The sequence below is a fragment of the Podarcis tiliguerta genome (genome assembly GCF_965153285.1).
Source record: "Podarcis tiliguerta genome assembly, chromosome: 16".
In the NCBI taxonomy this organism is placed as follows: domain Eukaryota; kingdom Metazoa; phylum Chordata; class Lepidosauria; order Squamata; family Lacertidae; genus Podarcis; species Podarcis tiliguerta.
Window position 1 is genome coordinate 34,051,989 of NC_139549.1, and position 15,362 is coordinate 34,067,350.

General features: G+C 48.3%; 1 protein-coding gene across 2 annotated transcripts in view; it reads left to right on the top strand.

Moving 5' to 3' along the window:
* GALNT9 (polypeptide N-acetylgalactosaminyltransferase 9) overlaps positions 1 to 11,942 on the top strand; it is a 197,367-nt gene extending 185,425 nt beyond the window's left edge. For both annotated transcript variants that reach the window (XM_083418303.1, XM_083418304.1), the window contains 2 exons: positions 9,488 to 9,655; positions 11,474 to 11,942. In XM_083418303.1, coding sequence (XP_083274429.1) covers positions 9,488 to 9,655; positions 11,474 to 11,620 — 315 coding nt within the window. In that variant the 3' untranslated portion in view covers positions 11,621 to 11,942. The remainder of the gene's footprint in view (positions 1 to 9,487; positions 9,656 to 11,473) is intronic.
* Positions 11,943 to 15,362: the final 3,420 nt, after the last annotated feature.

Sequence of the window (15,362 nt, forward strand, 5' to 3'; positions counted from 1 at the left end):
CCTCCTGGTTTTCTCCCGGGAATCGTCGCCGTATCTGGTTGCAGTGGCGGCGCCAGCATTGCCCTCCATCCGTTAGCACCTCATATGACACGGGGCCAGTGACCCTGGTGACTGTGGCGGGTACCCATGCTGGGCCTGCCCCAAAATTCTTTGCGTACACTGGTTCCTGAGCCTCGAAGGTCCGGGGGTTCCTGCCTTCCCCCACCACTACCTCATCCTGAGCTCTATCGGGGTGAAGGCGGTCCAATCTGATTGCAAGGCGCCGACCCATTAGTAGTTCAGCGGGGCTCCGGCCAGTCGTTGAGCTGGGGGTGCTGTGCTGTGCTAGGAGGAATGTGGCAAGGCGGTACTCCCAATCCCCTTGTGTCATGCGGCGAAGGGTGTCCTTGGTGGTCCGCACCATGCGTTCTGCTTGGCCATTGGTGGCAGGGTGGAATGGCGCCGAACGGATGTGGCGGATGGCGTTCTGCGCTGTGAAGGTTTGGAATTCTCCTGATGTAAATGCAGTCCCGTTGTCTGAGACGAGAGTGTCAGGGAGCCCGTGGGTTGCAAACAGCCTGCGTAGTACCCGGATGGCTGCGGATGTAGAAGTGGACGGTACCAGTGCGACTTCCAGCCATTTGGTGTAGGAGTCCACCACTATGAAGAATGTTTTCCCCTGAAAGGGGCCAGCGAAGTCCACATGCAGGCGTGACCATGGTGCTCGGGCAGACTCCCAGGACTGGACTGGGGCCCTTGGGGGATCTGGTCGGGATTCTTGGCAGGCCTGGCAGTGTTTGACCCAGGCCTCTATCTCTCCGTCGATCCCCGGCCACCACACATAACTCCTGGCCAGGGCCTTCATTCTTACTACCCCTGGGTGTGTCTCGTGTAGGGCTGTGAGGACCCTTTTGTGGAGGGGCTGGGGAACAACGACCCTGCTTCCCCATAACAGGCACCCCTTGTGGGCCGACAGTTCATGTTTGCGGGTTGTGTAGCCAGCGAATTCTGGCCCAGGGCTGTTGCTGGGCCATCCCCTCCACACCCAGTCCAGGACCCGGGAGATGACCCTGTCTTTCTTGGAATGGTGTGCAACTTCTTGTGCCTGAATGGGGCGGTCGGGAAGCAACTCCAGGCTCATAACCTCTTGTGCAGGTGCTGGGTCAGGGCCTGTTTCCGGTAGTGGTAGCCTGCTGAGGGCGTCCGCATGGCCCATCACCTTCCCAGGGCGGTGAATCAGTGCATACTGGTAGCTGGCAAGGAAAATTGACCACCTGAGGACGCGAGGAGATAGCACTTGGGGGGTCTGCTTTTCGGGGGCAAACAAGCCAAGCAGCGGCTTGTGGTCAGTCACCACGGTGAAGGGCCGCCCATACAAGAAATCATGGAATTTTTTTACTCCCTTCACGATTGCCAGACCCTCCTTGTCGATTTGCGAGTAGTTCCGCTCGGTTGCGCTGAGTGTCTGGGAAAAGTATGCTACTGGTACCTCTCTTCCATCCGGGAGTTGGTGTCCCAGGACAGCGCCAATGCCATAGGGTGAGGCGTCGCATGCTAGCACCACCGGCAGCCTCTCATCGAAGTGTGCCAAGACCGAGTTTGAGACAAGCAAGTCCTTGACTGCCTGGAATGCAGCCTCCTGGCGCTGGCCCCACACCCAAGGTGCCCGCTTGTCCAGAAGTCTGTGTAGGGGCTCCGCTACCGCCGCTTTGTGGGGAAGGAAGGAATGGTAAAAGTTCAATAGTCCCAAAAAGGCCTGAAGTTCAGTCTTGTTCTTGGGCGCTGGGGCATCACAAATGGCCCGTACCTTGTCCCCAGTCGGGTGGACCCCTTCTGCGTCCACCATAAATCCCAGAAAGTCCACCTGAGGCACTCCTAGTAGACATTTTTCCCGCTTCACCTTGAGACCCGCCGTCTGGAAACGGTGCAGAACGGTGCGGAGGCGGTCCTCAAACTCCTCTGGTGTGGGCCCGGCAATCAACACATCATCGAAGAAGGGGGTGACGCCAGGAATTCCTTTAAGGAGAGAGTCCATTAGGTTCTGGAATATGCCTGGTGCCACACTGACACCGAATTGCAGCCACTTTACCCGGAACGCTCCTCTGTGCGTCACAATCGTCTGTGCCTCTGCTGTGGCCTCATCTACTGGCAGCTGTTGATATGCTTGGGCCAAGTCCAGCTTGCCAAAAATTTTCGACCCAGCCAGGGTGGCAAGGACATGGCTGACCACTGGCACTGGGTATGCATGGGCCGTGAGGGCCTTGTTTATGGTACATTTGTAGTCTGCGCAGATGAGGACCGAACCATTAGGCTTGACGGGTGTGACGATTGGGGTTTCCCAGGGGGCATTAGGCACCGGCTCCAGCACTCCTTGCTCTACGAGCCGGTCCAATTCCTCGTCAATACGGGGTTTCAGGGCGAACGGGACCCGGCGGGCCTTGAGCCTGACCGGTCGTACTGCGTGGTCAAGCTGTAGAGCAATGGGGGGGCCCGTATACTGTCCCAATTTCCCATCAAAAACCCCCGGAAATTCCTTGCATATGGCGTCCACGTCCACTTGTAAACTAGTGTTGTTCGCCCCGGTGACGGCTAGCCCCAGTGGTCCAAACCATGCCAATCCCAGTAAGCTAATGTAGGGGCCCTTGACCACAAGCAAGTCCAGTTGCCGCGTCCGCCCTCGGTATTGCACCCTGAAGGTGCCCACCCCCATTGTGGGGACCTTACGTTTCTGGAAGTCCCGGAGGGTGAATGGGGCCGGCCTGAGTTTGGGACCCCCAGTAGGACACAGTTTCTTTAAGGTCCTTGCCGAGATTATGGATAGATTTGAAACCGTGTCAAGCTCCATGCGGCATGGGGCCCCTCTATCTGTACCTCTACATAAATTTTCTCTACGTTGGGGTGGGGCAACTGGTATACCTGGAAGTCCGTGAGCTCCGTTGAGTTGCCTTGGTGTGTTGGGCCCCGGGACCTGGGGCTCTTGGATTGGTCATCTGATGCCTGGCGTCGGGTGGGCCGAGCCCGACACACCCGGGCGATGTGTCCCGATTTTCTGCACTGCCTGCACTCTGCGTTGCGGAAACGGCAGGTCCTCCTCTCGTGACTATCTCCACAGCTTGCGCAGTTCCCTCCTTCTCGTCGAGGCAGCTGTGGTATGTGGGCTGCTTGCGTGCGCTGCTGTACTCGGTGCACCTCCTCCCTGTTGGATCCTGAGTCGTCGGTGAGGTCTTCGTGGTGGACCCTCGGTTGGGACGGCTGGCTCGGCCGTGCCTCTTGCGTCGACCTCTCGGCAGCTTCCGTTGCCAGGGCCTCCTCCAGAGCGACCTGGAACGTTAGGTTCTTCTTAGCGTAGAGGCGTCGTTGCAGCTTCTCATCCCTCAGGCCACCGACGAGGCGGTCACGAAGCATGTTCTCCAGCTCTGAGAAGTTGCAGAACCGGGCGGCTTGGCGGAGAGAGGTCACAAACCCAGTTATGGTTTCCCCAGGGGCTTGCCGCTTTGCGTAGAAGGCATTTCGACGAGCTACCACTGAGGGCTGTGGCGAAAAGTGCCCCTTCAGCTGTTCCATTATTGTTTTGTATGGAACTGTAGCAACGTCTTCAGGCGCAAGGAGAGCCCGGGCGATTTCAAACGTCTCCTCTCCGCAGACACTGAAGAATATTGCCCTCTTCTTGGCATCTTCTTCCTCGGTGACCCCTTTGGCTTCTAGGAGGAAGGTGAAACGGGAGGCGTACGCTTCCCAGTCTCCAGATGCTGGGTTGAACGGCGAGAAGCTGCTGTTGGTTGCCATTCTGAGTTCCTTGTGTCCCGGAGCTGAAGCCTGGATACACGGTGCGAGGCAGCGGTGCGGCAGGTGGCGGTGCTGCGGTGCTGTGTGTGGCAGTCAGCTCAGCGGGATCCCACCTTCGTCGCCAGTGAAATATACTCAGAGTCGCAAAGTGATTTCATGCTCTTTATTCAGCTCATAGTGGTGAGGAGGAATGAATGAATGTCCCCTCAAAGTATCTGCTTTATATACATTATTTACACAATGGGCTGCACATGATTGGCTAATTCTGGAATTCTACTGTAAGCCAATCAGGTTGTGGATTCACTTATATCTGGAGCATGATTGGGTGGCTCCTGCCAACCAATCAGACTGCTGCATTGTTCTAGGACCAATCAGACTGATGCATTCTGAATCCTATTGTTCTAGGACCAATCAGACTGCTGCAATTTGGATCCTATTGTTCTAGGACCAATCAGACTGCTGCAGTTTGGATCCTATTCAACTCAGTACATAACACCCTTTCTGCACTGATTTTGTGAAAATTAAGTCTTTGCTCTAAATAATAACAACAATAAAAATGAGCAGTTCTTAGGAGCACATTGGACAGCCTTCCTGACTTCTCATACTTATGGGACAGGACAGCCAAGGATGTAATGGGTTTTTCATGTTAAATGAAAAACAAAAGCAGAAAATCCTGCATCCCAGACACAAGATTTTCACAGAATTTTTCTACCCTTTCAGTAATTTTCAAATCCAATTTCTTTTCTCATGACTAGAAGAGAGAGAGAGAGAAGAAAAAACCAAAATAAATTTTCAGCACAGCACTAGTAGCAAGTGTGAACGCTCTGTACAACAGAGGAGGGAACAGCTCAGTGATAGAGTACGTACCAGGTCTCGGGCTCAATCACTGGAATCTCCAAAAAGAGCTAGAAAATAATCCTGTCCTCAAAACCTGGAGAACTATTGTCGGTCTGTGTAGATAATAGTGTTAAGAGGGGTTTGTGGAGGCAGCGGGAAGCAGTCTGGACGGTGTCCTTGGATCCATTCCAGGCCTGTGATTCTGTATCCAGTGAGGGTTAGAATCCAGTAGAGGAGGTTGCTGAACTAGTCAGACAAGTTTCTTTATAAGACAATGAGTTTAGCTGGCCACTGAAGTGCTCTCATCCTCATCTCAAAGAATGCGCTAGGTTGCAATAGCTGCAGCTAAGTGATGGAGAACAATAGGCCAAATAGTGGCTGGACTGAAAAGTTGTGTTTGCGTTGTGTGTGTGTGTGTGTGTGAGAGAGAGAGAGAGAGAGAGAGAGAGAGTTCAGGAAGCTGCTGTAGCTAATAGGAAGCCGTGCCTTGGTTTTCGAATGGTTTCAGGAGTTAAACCGACTCCCGGAAGAGATTAAGTTCAAGAACCAAGGTTTCACTGCACTGCACTGGACTTTGGGGTTCCTCTGGTAACCTAACAGAGAATCCAGCTCTGCAGGCATGCTAATGCTGTGTGCTCCTCCATCCCATGCTCAGATTGTATACATGAGCAAATAAAGCCAATATTCTAATTTTTCGAGTTTCACCTGTACATGTGTAAATAAAGCCACATATGCTAAAGACACCACAGTCTCCGCTGACCTCCGTTTTCAAGGAAACCAAGCCTTGACTAAGTTCCTGGGACCCCTGGAATCTCTCACTGCCCGGAGATTGGGGTGGCGTGTAAACAATACTTGGCAGCATGGACCCCTGGTTTGACTCTGTAGAAGGCAGCTACCTATCTTCCTAAAAAGAATAAGAAAGAATAGCATGGGTAGCTTATTGCATCAGTTCCCCTTAGGAAACAGAACTAGAAAACCCAGAGCTCCAGGCTTGGTGGGGTTTATAAACACTCTTAGGGGAAGTTCTAGCGGTTTTGAGAAATGCTGCCTTCGTGGTATAATAATAATAATAATAATAATAATAATAATAATAATAATAATAATAATAATTTATTATTTGTACCCCGCCCATCTGGCTGGGTTTCCCCAGCCACTCTGGGCGGCTTCCAACAAAGATGAAAAATACACTAAAATGTCACATATTAAAAACTTCCCTGAACAGGGCTGCCTTCAGATGTCTTCTGAATGTCAGGTAGTTGTTTATCGCTTTGACATCTGATGGGAGGGCGTTCCACAGGGCGGGTGCCACTACCGAGAAGGCCCTCTGCCTGGTTCCCTGTAACTTGGCTCTCGCAGTGAGGGAACCGCCAGAAGGCCCTCGGAGCTGGACCTCAGTGTCCGGGCAGAACGATGGGGGTGGAGACGCTCCTTCAGATATACTGGATATACCACCAGCTCCCCTCTTACTTGCTTTCACAACCCTGCACCCCCCCCCCCCCGCAGTAAGACCCCACTACAATCAGTACATTAAGGGGGGAAATCCTTGCATCCCCCCCCCCCAGCACATTCAATTTTCTTCCCTCCTGGTGCCTTGCATTTGCTCCGCAGATGGCTTCTTTATTAAGAACAGCTTCCGACATGCAATCTAGTCATTTAAAAAAGGAGAACAAAGAGTGAATTCCAAAGGGCATTCTACTCCTACAGGAAAGATTAGCATATTATGTGCTGGTTGTGTTAAGCCATTACTGCTCGCAAGCAGCGGTACGCATGAACTTTCTTTCCCTCCCCTCCCCCTCCCTTTTCTTCCGTTCTTTTCTTTTCAAAGAGCCCTAAAGTAACAGATGCCATTTATGGGACCTCTGCATATTTATAGGCAGGGCTGTTTTCCCTCCATGTTAAAATGAATGCAGAATCCCCCACTGAAAGCCATCATGGAAAGATGGGGAGGACAGGGCTGTCTTAAGCATATATGGCGCATGGTGCAAAGCTCCCTCCAGTGCCCCCCTCCCCCATTTCCCAGAGTTTTTTTAAGGAGGACGGTGCTGCCAGCGGGGCTGGCGGAGGCGGGCAGCGGCTGGAGGGCGGCTCCTCCGGTGGGGAAGAGGTGGAGGCTAGACATGGCACCTCCCGGCTCAGCTGGCTGCTTCGTGCCACAGTGGCCATGGCAGACGGAGGCTCCGGGCACGGCGCTGCTTCGGAGCGGCATGGCAGAGGCGGGCGAGGGTGGCAAGCTGATGCCGGGAGGCATCACGTTCAGCCCTCACCACTTCCCTGGCACCCTCCAAAACTTGGTGCCCTGGCGCCCCACGCCACGAGCGTCTATGGGTAAGACGCCCCTGGGCGGGGAAGCAGTCAAGCATCTGCTCTGCATGCAGAAGATTCAGAGAGATTTGAAACATGACAGTCACCGCCAGTCAGGGTAGTCTTCAACCTTTTCAGACCCAGGATTCACTTTTAACCCAAACATGCGTTTGGGGGACCCATCTCTTTTCTTTTCTTTTCTTTTCTTTTCTTTCTTTTCTGTTTTTCTTTTCATGATATTTATTAAATTTTCCACTTTAACGATCCAATAAAAACCACTTTTAATCATCCCTAATTATAATACATTTTGAATTATGATGCTGGAGGAGACTCTTGAGAGTCCCATGGACCGCAAGAAGATCAAACCTATCCATTCTTAAGGAAATCAGCCCTGAGTGCTCATTGGAAGGACAGATTGTGAAGCTGAGGCTCCAATACTTTGGCCACCTCATGAGAAGAGAAGACTCCCTGGAAAAGACCCTGATGCTGGGAAAGATGGAGGGCACAAGGAGAAGGGGACGACAGAGGACGAGATGGTTGGACAGCGTTCTCAAAGCTACAAACAGGAGTTTGACCAAACTGCGGGAGGCAGCGGAAGGCAGGAGTGCCTGGCGTGCTCTGGTCCATGGGGTCACGAAGAGTCGGACATGACTAAACAAATAAACAACAACAATTATAATACAACAAAACAGCCGAATAATCATGCCAAATTATATATCTTTGGGTGACTATTCTGATGTCTCCGTAAAAAACACCGTAGCTCCCATTGTAAATTCTTTTTATCATTCCATTAAAGGTCTTTGCCGGAATGATAGTCGAAATTTCACACAGTCAGTTTTGTAGTTGAACCATAATGTCAGGGAACTGCCATTAGAACAGGGGCGGGAAACAGAGGAGCAGTTCTGTTACAGGGAGCCTCCAAAAATCTTGCGAAGCTGTTCTTCTTCCGGTGATGAGGAAAACCACACCTCCAGTGGGGAAGAGGTGAAAGGACCAGAGGACGCTGGTAGGAGCCTCAGCACCACTCCTGGCAAAGCTGGCCAGGAGGGAAGCACGTCCATTCCGTCGCCCACCCTGCGCAGAAGTCTAAAGCGCAAAGAGGGAAGGAAAAGGCTGGGCGTAATGAGACTTTTATGCTGGGGGAGGTCCAGGAAACAAGCACTCCCGGATTCTGCTAGCGATTGAGGCAGACATGAACTTTAGGGTTCTGCACTGTAAATAGTTTTGCACCTAAATAAAGCCTGTAAAAGACAGGTTGGAGTCCCGCCTGGTTACTCGTGAGGAACCACCTAAGCCGTCTGACACATAACGATAATGATAACAAGATTGGGGGACCCACTTCTTAATCTTTTACCATATATGTGCAAGTTGATAGTGCTCCTATTGTGACCCATCTTGCTTCAGACCATCATCTGCTGGTGGATACAAAGGAGAGTCCAGCAGTCAACAGGATTGAACTCTCTGCCATCCAGCTGGTGAGTGGGACAGGGGTGCTATCTCACCCTCAGGATTGTGGGTGCCTTCCTCTGCATCTGAGGCACACACACACACACACACACACACACACTGGAAAAGGCTGCCTTGCTGGCTGGCTGCATAGGGCAGAGCTGAACTTCTCTCTCGCAGGGAGTGCCACTGACACCTGCCAGCTTTCCTCATGGGCTTTGTGGGTCCCAGCCCCCACAATTATATTATTGTGGGTGCCCAGGCACCCACGGCCCCTTGCGGTTGGCTCCTATTGAGTAGACGGTTTAATCCTGTTTCCCCAGTGCATTCCCTGCCTCCAAAAGTCAAGGGAGAGCATAGCCAACACAGCTCGTACCTAGCCATTGAGAGTCTTATCATCCATGAATTTACCTAATCCTTTTGTGGGTTGTTGTTGTTGTTGTTTAGTCGTGTCCGACTCTTCGTGACCGTCTGGACCAGAGCACGCCAGGCACTCCTGTCTTCCACTGCCTCCCGCAGTTTGGTCAAACTCATGCTTCTAGAACACTGTCCAACCATCTAGTCCTCTGTCGTCCCCTTCTCCTAGTGCCCTCCATTTTTCCCAACATCAGGGTCTTTTCCAGGGAGTCTTCTCTTCTCATGAGGTGGCCAAAGTATTGGCGCCTCAGCTTCAGGATCTGTCCTTCCAGTGAGCACTCAGGGCTGATTTCCTTAAGAATGGATTCGTTTGATCTTCTTGCAGTCCATGGGACTCTCAAGAGTCTCCTCCAGCACCATAATTCAAAAGCATCAATTCTTCGGCAATCAGCCTTCTTTATGGTCCAGTTCTCACTTCCATCTTTTGTGGGTACCAATTCCATAGTTTAACGACACACTTTATGAAGAAGTCCTTTCTTTTCCCTTTCCTGACTCTTCCAACAGTCAGTTTTGTTGATGTCCTCGACAGCGAGCATTAAGAGAGAGGGAGATAAACTAGTCTCTCTGTCTACTCACACATCTGGGGGTTAAGGGAAAGCTTTATACTAATGCAAAGAGTCTCAATTGCAAGGCAAGCTTGACCTTTACCACGGCTTTGCTTTTTCAGAAATGCCTCATGGCTTACTTGACTGCAGCCTTCTCTGTTTTAATTTGGTTCCAGCTTGTTCGTTACAGCTCTGAAGGACTTCTGCAGCTGGGCCCTTTGGGGTCTACTGCATTTCTGCCTGACTCCAAATGTCTTGTCGATGATGGGAAAGGAAGGACCCCCACTCTGAAGAAATGTGAAGACACCTTGAGGCCGGCACAGAGGCTGTGGGATTTTACACAGGTATTGTAGCCAGCTGTGCATGCAAGCAGGGCCTGTCGCAAAATATTACAGTGTTTTGTGTTTGTGTTCGGGATTCTCAGTTTTCTGTTCCATCTCCCTTTCCCTGGGTTTGTAACTTGCCCTCATCAGGGACAGACTTCAGCAATCTTTTGTAATATGGCATCCTAATGTGAGGCCAAGAGTTGGCGCTGCCAAATGGACCTTCTCAGTCATGGATCTTCTCAATTTTGCGCCCCCTCAGCTCAGTGGCCTGTGCAGCAGAACTGCCCGCATCTCCCTAAATCTGGCACTGCACCCATGTTCCGAAAAAGTTTTTGTTTTGTGTTGTTGCCAAAGGCAGCCTTTCTTTTGAATTCAAAGTCAAAAATATTCACTTGTGAGTGAAGACTTTGGGCTTTCATGTTTGCACAACTGCTGGGAATTACAAACTGGGAGTGTTGCTGTTGCACTTACGTCTTGTTTTCAGGCATCCCATAATAATAATAATAATAATAATAATAATAATAATAATAATTGTTGTTGTTGTTTAGTCGTTTAGTCGTGTCCAACTCTTCGTGACCCCATGGACCAGAGCACGCCAGGCACTTCTGTCCTCCACTGCCTCCCGTAGTTTGATCAATAATAATAATAATAATAATAATAATAATAATATATTATTATTATTATTTATACCCCGCTCATCTGTCAACTGAGTTGGCTACTGTGTAAACATGTGGCTGAACTAGATGGACTTTAGCTTGATAGATTATCATGGCTCTTCGATTCCTAGCTGATATTGACAGGCTTGAAAGCAAATTAACTAGATATTTAATAGCAGACTTTTAAACATATTCCAGCAAGTTGTTCAATGGATTTAAGGGTAGACTGTATCCTCCAATGCCTTTAATTTTTCTCCTTTGCCATTTCTCTCTTTTTTTCCTATAATTTTTATAAAATCTTCTGTTTTACATTTTAGAATATTCATTTAAGCAACCTTAAAATATCATTGACTTCCCTTCTTCTCTTTCCATGGTTCATTTTGCATAACATAAATCCCTGCATATTTTATATAAACTAAACCATTCAGTATTCCATTATGTTTACATATGTTCTTCTTGTTCTCTTATTCTATATATTAAGCCCCCAACCTATGCATATTCTATGGGCTTAAGTTGCCATTCTTCTTTAGTTGAGACTTCCCTCATTTTCCATTTTTGGGCTAACAAAACACAGGCTGCAGTAGTGGCATACATAAATAACCTTTTTTGACACCTGGGAATTTCTGTCTGAATTATCCGCAACAAAAAGATTCTGTTTTGTTTTATTTTTTTGAGAAGTACTTGTAAACATTTTTTTTTCAATTCATTATGAATTATTTCCCTAACCCTCTGCCATTTCTCTAATGACTTGATTTGTTTCCCCAAGTCCACCAGATATCAGTATTTGTTTGTTTGTTTATTATTGCAAAGGAACTACATCGAAACAAAGCATACATAAAAATACAATAATACATAAAATACAACAACAAATAAAGCAAAGAATAAAAGCAAAGATGAAGAAAGAAAGAAAGAAAGAAAGAAAGAAAGAAAGAAAGAAAGAAGAAGAAATAATGAAAGTGAAGAGAGAAAGTAGAAAAGAAATAGAAAATAGAAGAATGGTTAAAGAAAAAATACTTTAGAAAAACCATTAACACCTTTTTTACATAAATAAAACCAGCCAGATGGGCGGGGTACAAATAAATTAGTATTATTAGTATTATTAGTATTATTAGTATTATTAGTATTATTTATATTTTCTGGTTTATGTCTTATTGTGTATTCGTTTCTCTCACCCCTACAGAATGGCCCAATCATCAGCCGAGACACTGGCCGGTGTCTAGAAGTAGAGATGTCCAAGGATGCCAATTTTGGGCTCCGATTAGTCGTACAAAGATGCTCGGGGCAGAAATGGATGATCAGAAACTGGATCAAGCATGGCCGGCATTGATTCAGAGCTGGGAAGAGGCTTACTCTTCTGGAGTCCTTTGACCAGTACGTGGGCGCCCCTCCAAGAGAGTCAGGTTAAAGAGGACTATTGTGATGAGAAGAAGTCAGCTCATTGAAGGAGAAGGTTTACTGCTGGGCACATGTTGTTTTATTTTTTTAAAGAAAGGAAAGGTGGAGACTGGCATTCCACCTAAGGCCACGAAAGTGATACACCTGTACCTAGACCGTATCATTTCAGACTAGGGCTTATAGGCGCACATGATACAATCACCTCTCCATTAAGGAAAATAAATCCCTGCATATAGAAAACCAGCTTGTCAGGGGGGAAACTCATCTCTTTGATATGCTCTTTTCTAAGTTCACTAAGTTCTAAGTTCCTATGGAAGAACTTTCAATCACGTGAGTCTGAAGTTTCATAGTCAAAGGTTTACCACCTTGGTGAGAGCTGAGCCTATCCTCTAACAATGGATGCCCCAGAAAGACTTCTGCAAGCTTTCTGCTTTTTTGGAACTCAGTCGGAGAAGAACCACGGAAGCCAGACTTTGCGTCCACTTTCTGGGAGGAAACAGGAGGGCAGCCATATTTGGGTCAGGTTTGCAGGACAGATCAGTCTCGTGCCTCACTGAAGAAGGTCCCTGGGGCAGAAGGATCTGTTAGCTTTAAGTTGCTGACTGATGCACAACTCTTATGGTGAACAGAACCGTGTGCCTTTTCTACTGTACTTCCTATCCAAGCGGACTGGGGGAATCCCACCTCTTCAGCATGTCTGAGTAACTATTCTGAACAATAACATCGACGACGATGGCGAAATACTCTGTAAATAAATTACACTGCAAAAGAAAAGAAAAGAAAAGAAAATCGAATGTTTCCAGAGTGTTTGCCTTGGAGTCTCAGTTTAATTGTTCTTAATTATTCTGGGGGGGGGGGAGGGAGAGTGGGAACAGATGGGGCATTTTTAGAACAGTGGGGCTGGTCCATTCATCTGGAAGCAAATTCTTGGGGGGGGGGGAATCCACTAGTCTCAGATTTGTGCTTTTTAAACACCTGCATTTTTTGTATTGAATAGCACAAAGGGCAGGCCCAATGCTTTCACAAGGCATACTGCAATAGCTGCCAGTGCTCAGTGAGGCCACACCCAAAATGTCTGCCCTGGGCGCCATTTTTAATTTACTGCCGCCACCACCACCCCACCCAGTGAGCAACTTCTCTTTCGTTCCCACAGTCCTGAATATGAAGGTCACACTCACACCATATGTTTAAAACACTATTATACCACTTTGTTTAATAATTAAGAATGCCTTTTTCCATAATAGTTGGCTGATTTCGATTTCTAACTCCTTTATATTTTTAACTGTATGGTTTTATATATAATTACTGGAAACCACACTGATATTATATAATGAACAAACAATACTCACAGACAATCCTCGGATTGTTAAGGGTGCTGGGAACTGTAGCTCTGTGAGAACAGCACTCTTAACAAACTACAGCTCCCAGGATCCTCCGTAATGGTTAAAATGGCATTTATAGTGTGAATGCAACCCAAGTCATTGTAGAGTATGGTACAAGATACTGGTGCCATGTTTGGTAGTAGAAACCATCTTTCTGCTTCCTCCTCTCACAATGCTTCAGAATAAATCAACTTCCAGGGCTTCAGGGTGGGAATCCAAAAAGGTATTGTGGGGTGTTAGAAGACACTTTAAAACGAAGGGCAGGCCAGGCCTCAGAAGTGGGAGAGGACCCACCAATAGGTTGCATTTTTGCCACAGGTCCTCTCATCCCCAGAGCCAGGAAAAGATGGGTGTTCGAAGTGGGAAACTTTATAAGGCTATGTGCAGCATGGGTAGGCAAACTAAGGCCCGGGGGCCAGATCTGGCCCAGTCACCTTCTAAATCCAGCCCGCGGACGGTCCGAGAATCAGCATGTTTTTATATGAGTAGAATGTGTGCTTTTATTTAAAATGCATTTCTGAGTTATTTGTGGGGCATGGTTATTCGTTCATTATTTTTTTCAAAATATAGTCTGCTCCTCCCACAACGTCTGAGGGACAGTGGACCCCGCTGAAAAAGTATGTTGACCCCTGATGTGTAGCCTTATAAAAATAAGCTTAAATTGGACAATCTTACCATGTCGGGAAGGTGAGCCAGCATTCAGTTTGCAGACTAATTCTGTTCTCGTTCAAACCACAGCTCTGAAACCAATTTAGGTTTACATCGCAGCTAGGGAACCTGCTCTGAATCTTTCCTCTCCCCCCCCCCCCTTTTCATTTTTAAAAATAGAATGTCTTTGTCTTTATGTAGTGCCAACAGGGCAGCAGAGAAAACAAAGGTGACCTGTTAGTCAACAGACTCTCTGTTTTATCGTCACAACTACACCATAAGGTAATTCAGGCTGAAAAAGAGCAGCGAGCCCCAAGCCATGCGATGATCTTTCCAGCTGAGTTATTTGACCTCGTCTCCCAAGTCAACTCTAGCCACAACACCACATTTAGCGCGCACACTTACTGTCTTAACAGTCCAATATCTAAACCAGGGATGGAGAGACTGTGACCCCTTCAGATGTTGTTGGACTCCAATTCCCATCATCCCCAGCCAGCCTGTCCAGTTGTCATAGATGATGGGAGCTGGAGTCCAACGAGGTCTTGAGGACCATGAGCTCTGGATTCATGGTTTAATGATTGTTGATTGATTCTTTCCAGATACACACCTTTGTATGATCTAGTAGTTGTTCATAGAAGCCCATTCCTACCCCAAGGTAATGTTGGAGTGCATCAGTAATATGCCAAAATTAAGGAACACGAGAAGTTTTCTTCTACCAAGGCTCTCAAAATTGGTCCACACAGCTCAATATTGTCTACAGTGACTGGCAGTATCACCCCAGGGTTTTACACTGGAGATATTTACCATCCTACCTGGAGATGCTGAGGACTAAAACTGGGACCTTCCTGCAGGTGCATAGCATGGTGGGAGTCAGCTGATGGACACATTTTGGGTGCATTTTGGGGGAGGGGTAAGCAGTGATTGGGCACAGTGGGCTCCATTTGTCCTTCACCCTCACCCCACCCCAGGGGCAGGTGGGCACACACACAAACCCACCCCGGGCACTATCAAAACACGCTCTGTTGCTGCCTTCTGGGTGCAAGTGCTCTACCACTACGATTCAGCCCTTACTCTGTGTGGTTTTAGAATCTTCCACAATAGAGTCCCTGAAAGTCCTGTGGGGAAGAGGGCTCTCCAGTGAGGTGGGATGATCAAAGAATTATGCACAAAGGGCAATAAGTGATATATGGAGTTTGTTGTGTGGAACAGTTGGAGGACGAGGCAGAAGGGCCTAGCTCAGCGGTACAGCACACACCTTGCATGCAGAAATCTCAAATGCCAGCATCTCCAAGTAAAGTTGGGAGTGTCCCCTGCCTGAAACCCTGGAGAGAGCTGTTGCCAGTCTGTGTAAACAATACTGACCTAGATGGATCTGACACAGTATAAGGCAGTTTCCTATGGCCCAGAATAATCTGGAGGGCAGAGGCACTGTTATTTTACCTTTGATAGCAGAATCACCCAAATAACACAGGGGGAGTCCAGAGAGAAAAGAAACTGATAATATATGACCAGTAATCTGAACATGTGACGCGGGTGGCGCTGTGGGTAAAACCTCAGTGCCTAGGACTTGCCAATCGCTTGGTCGGCGGTTCGAATCCCCGCGGCGGGGTGCGCTCCCGTCGTTCGGTCCCAGGGCCTGCTAAC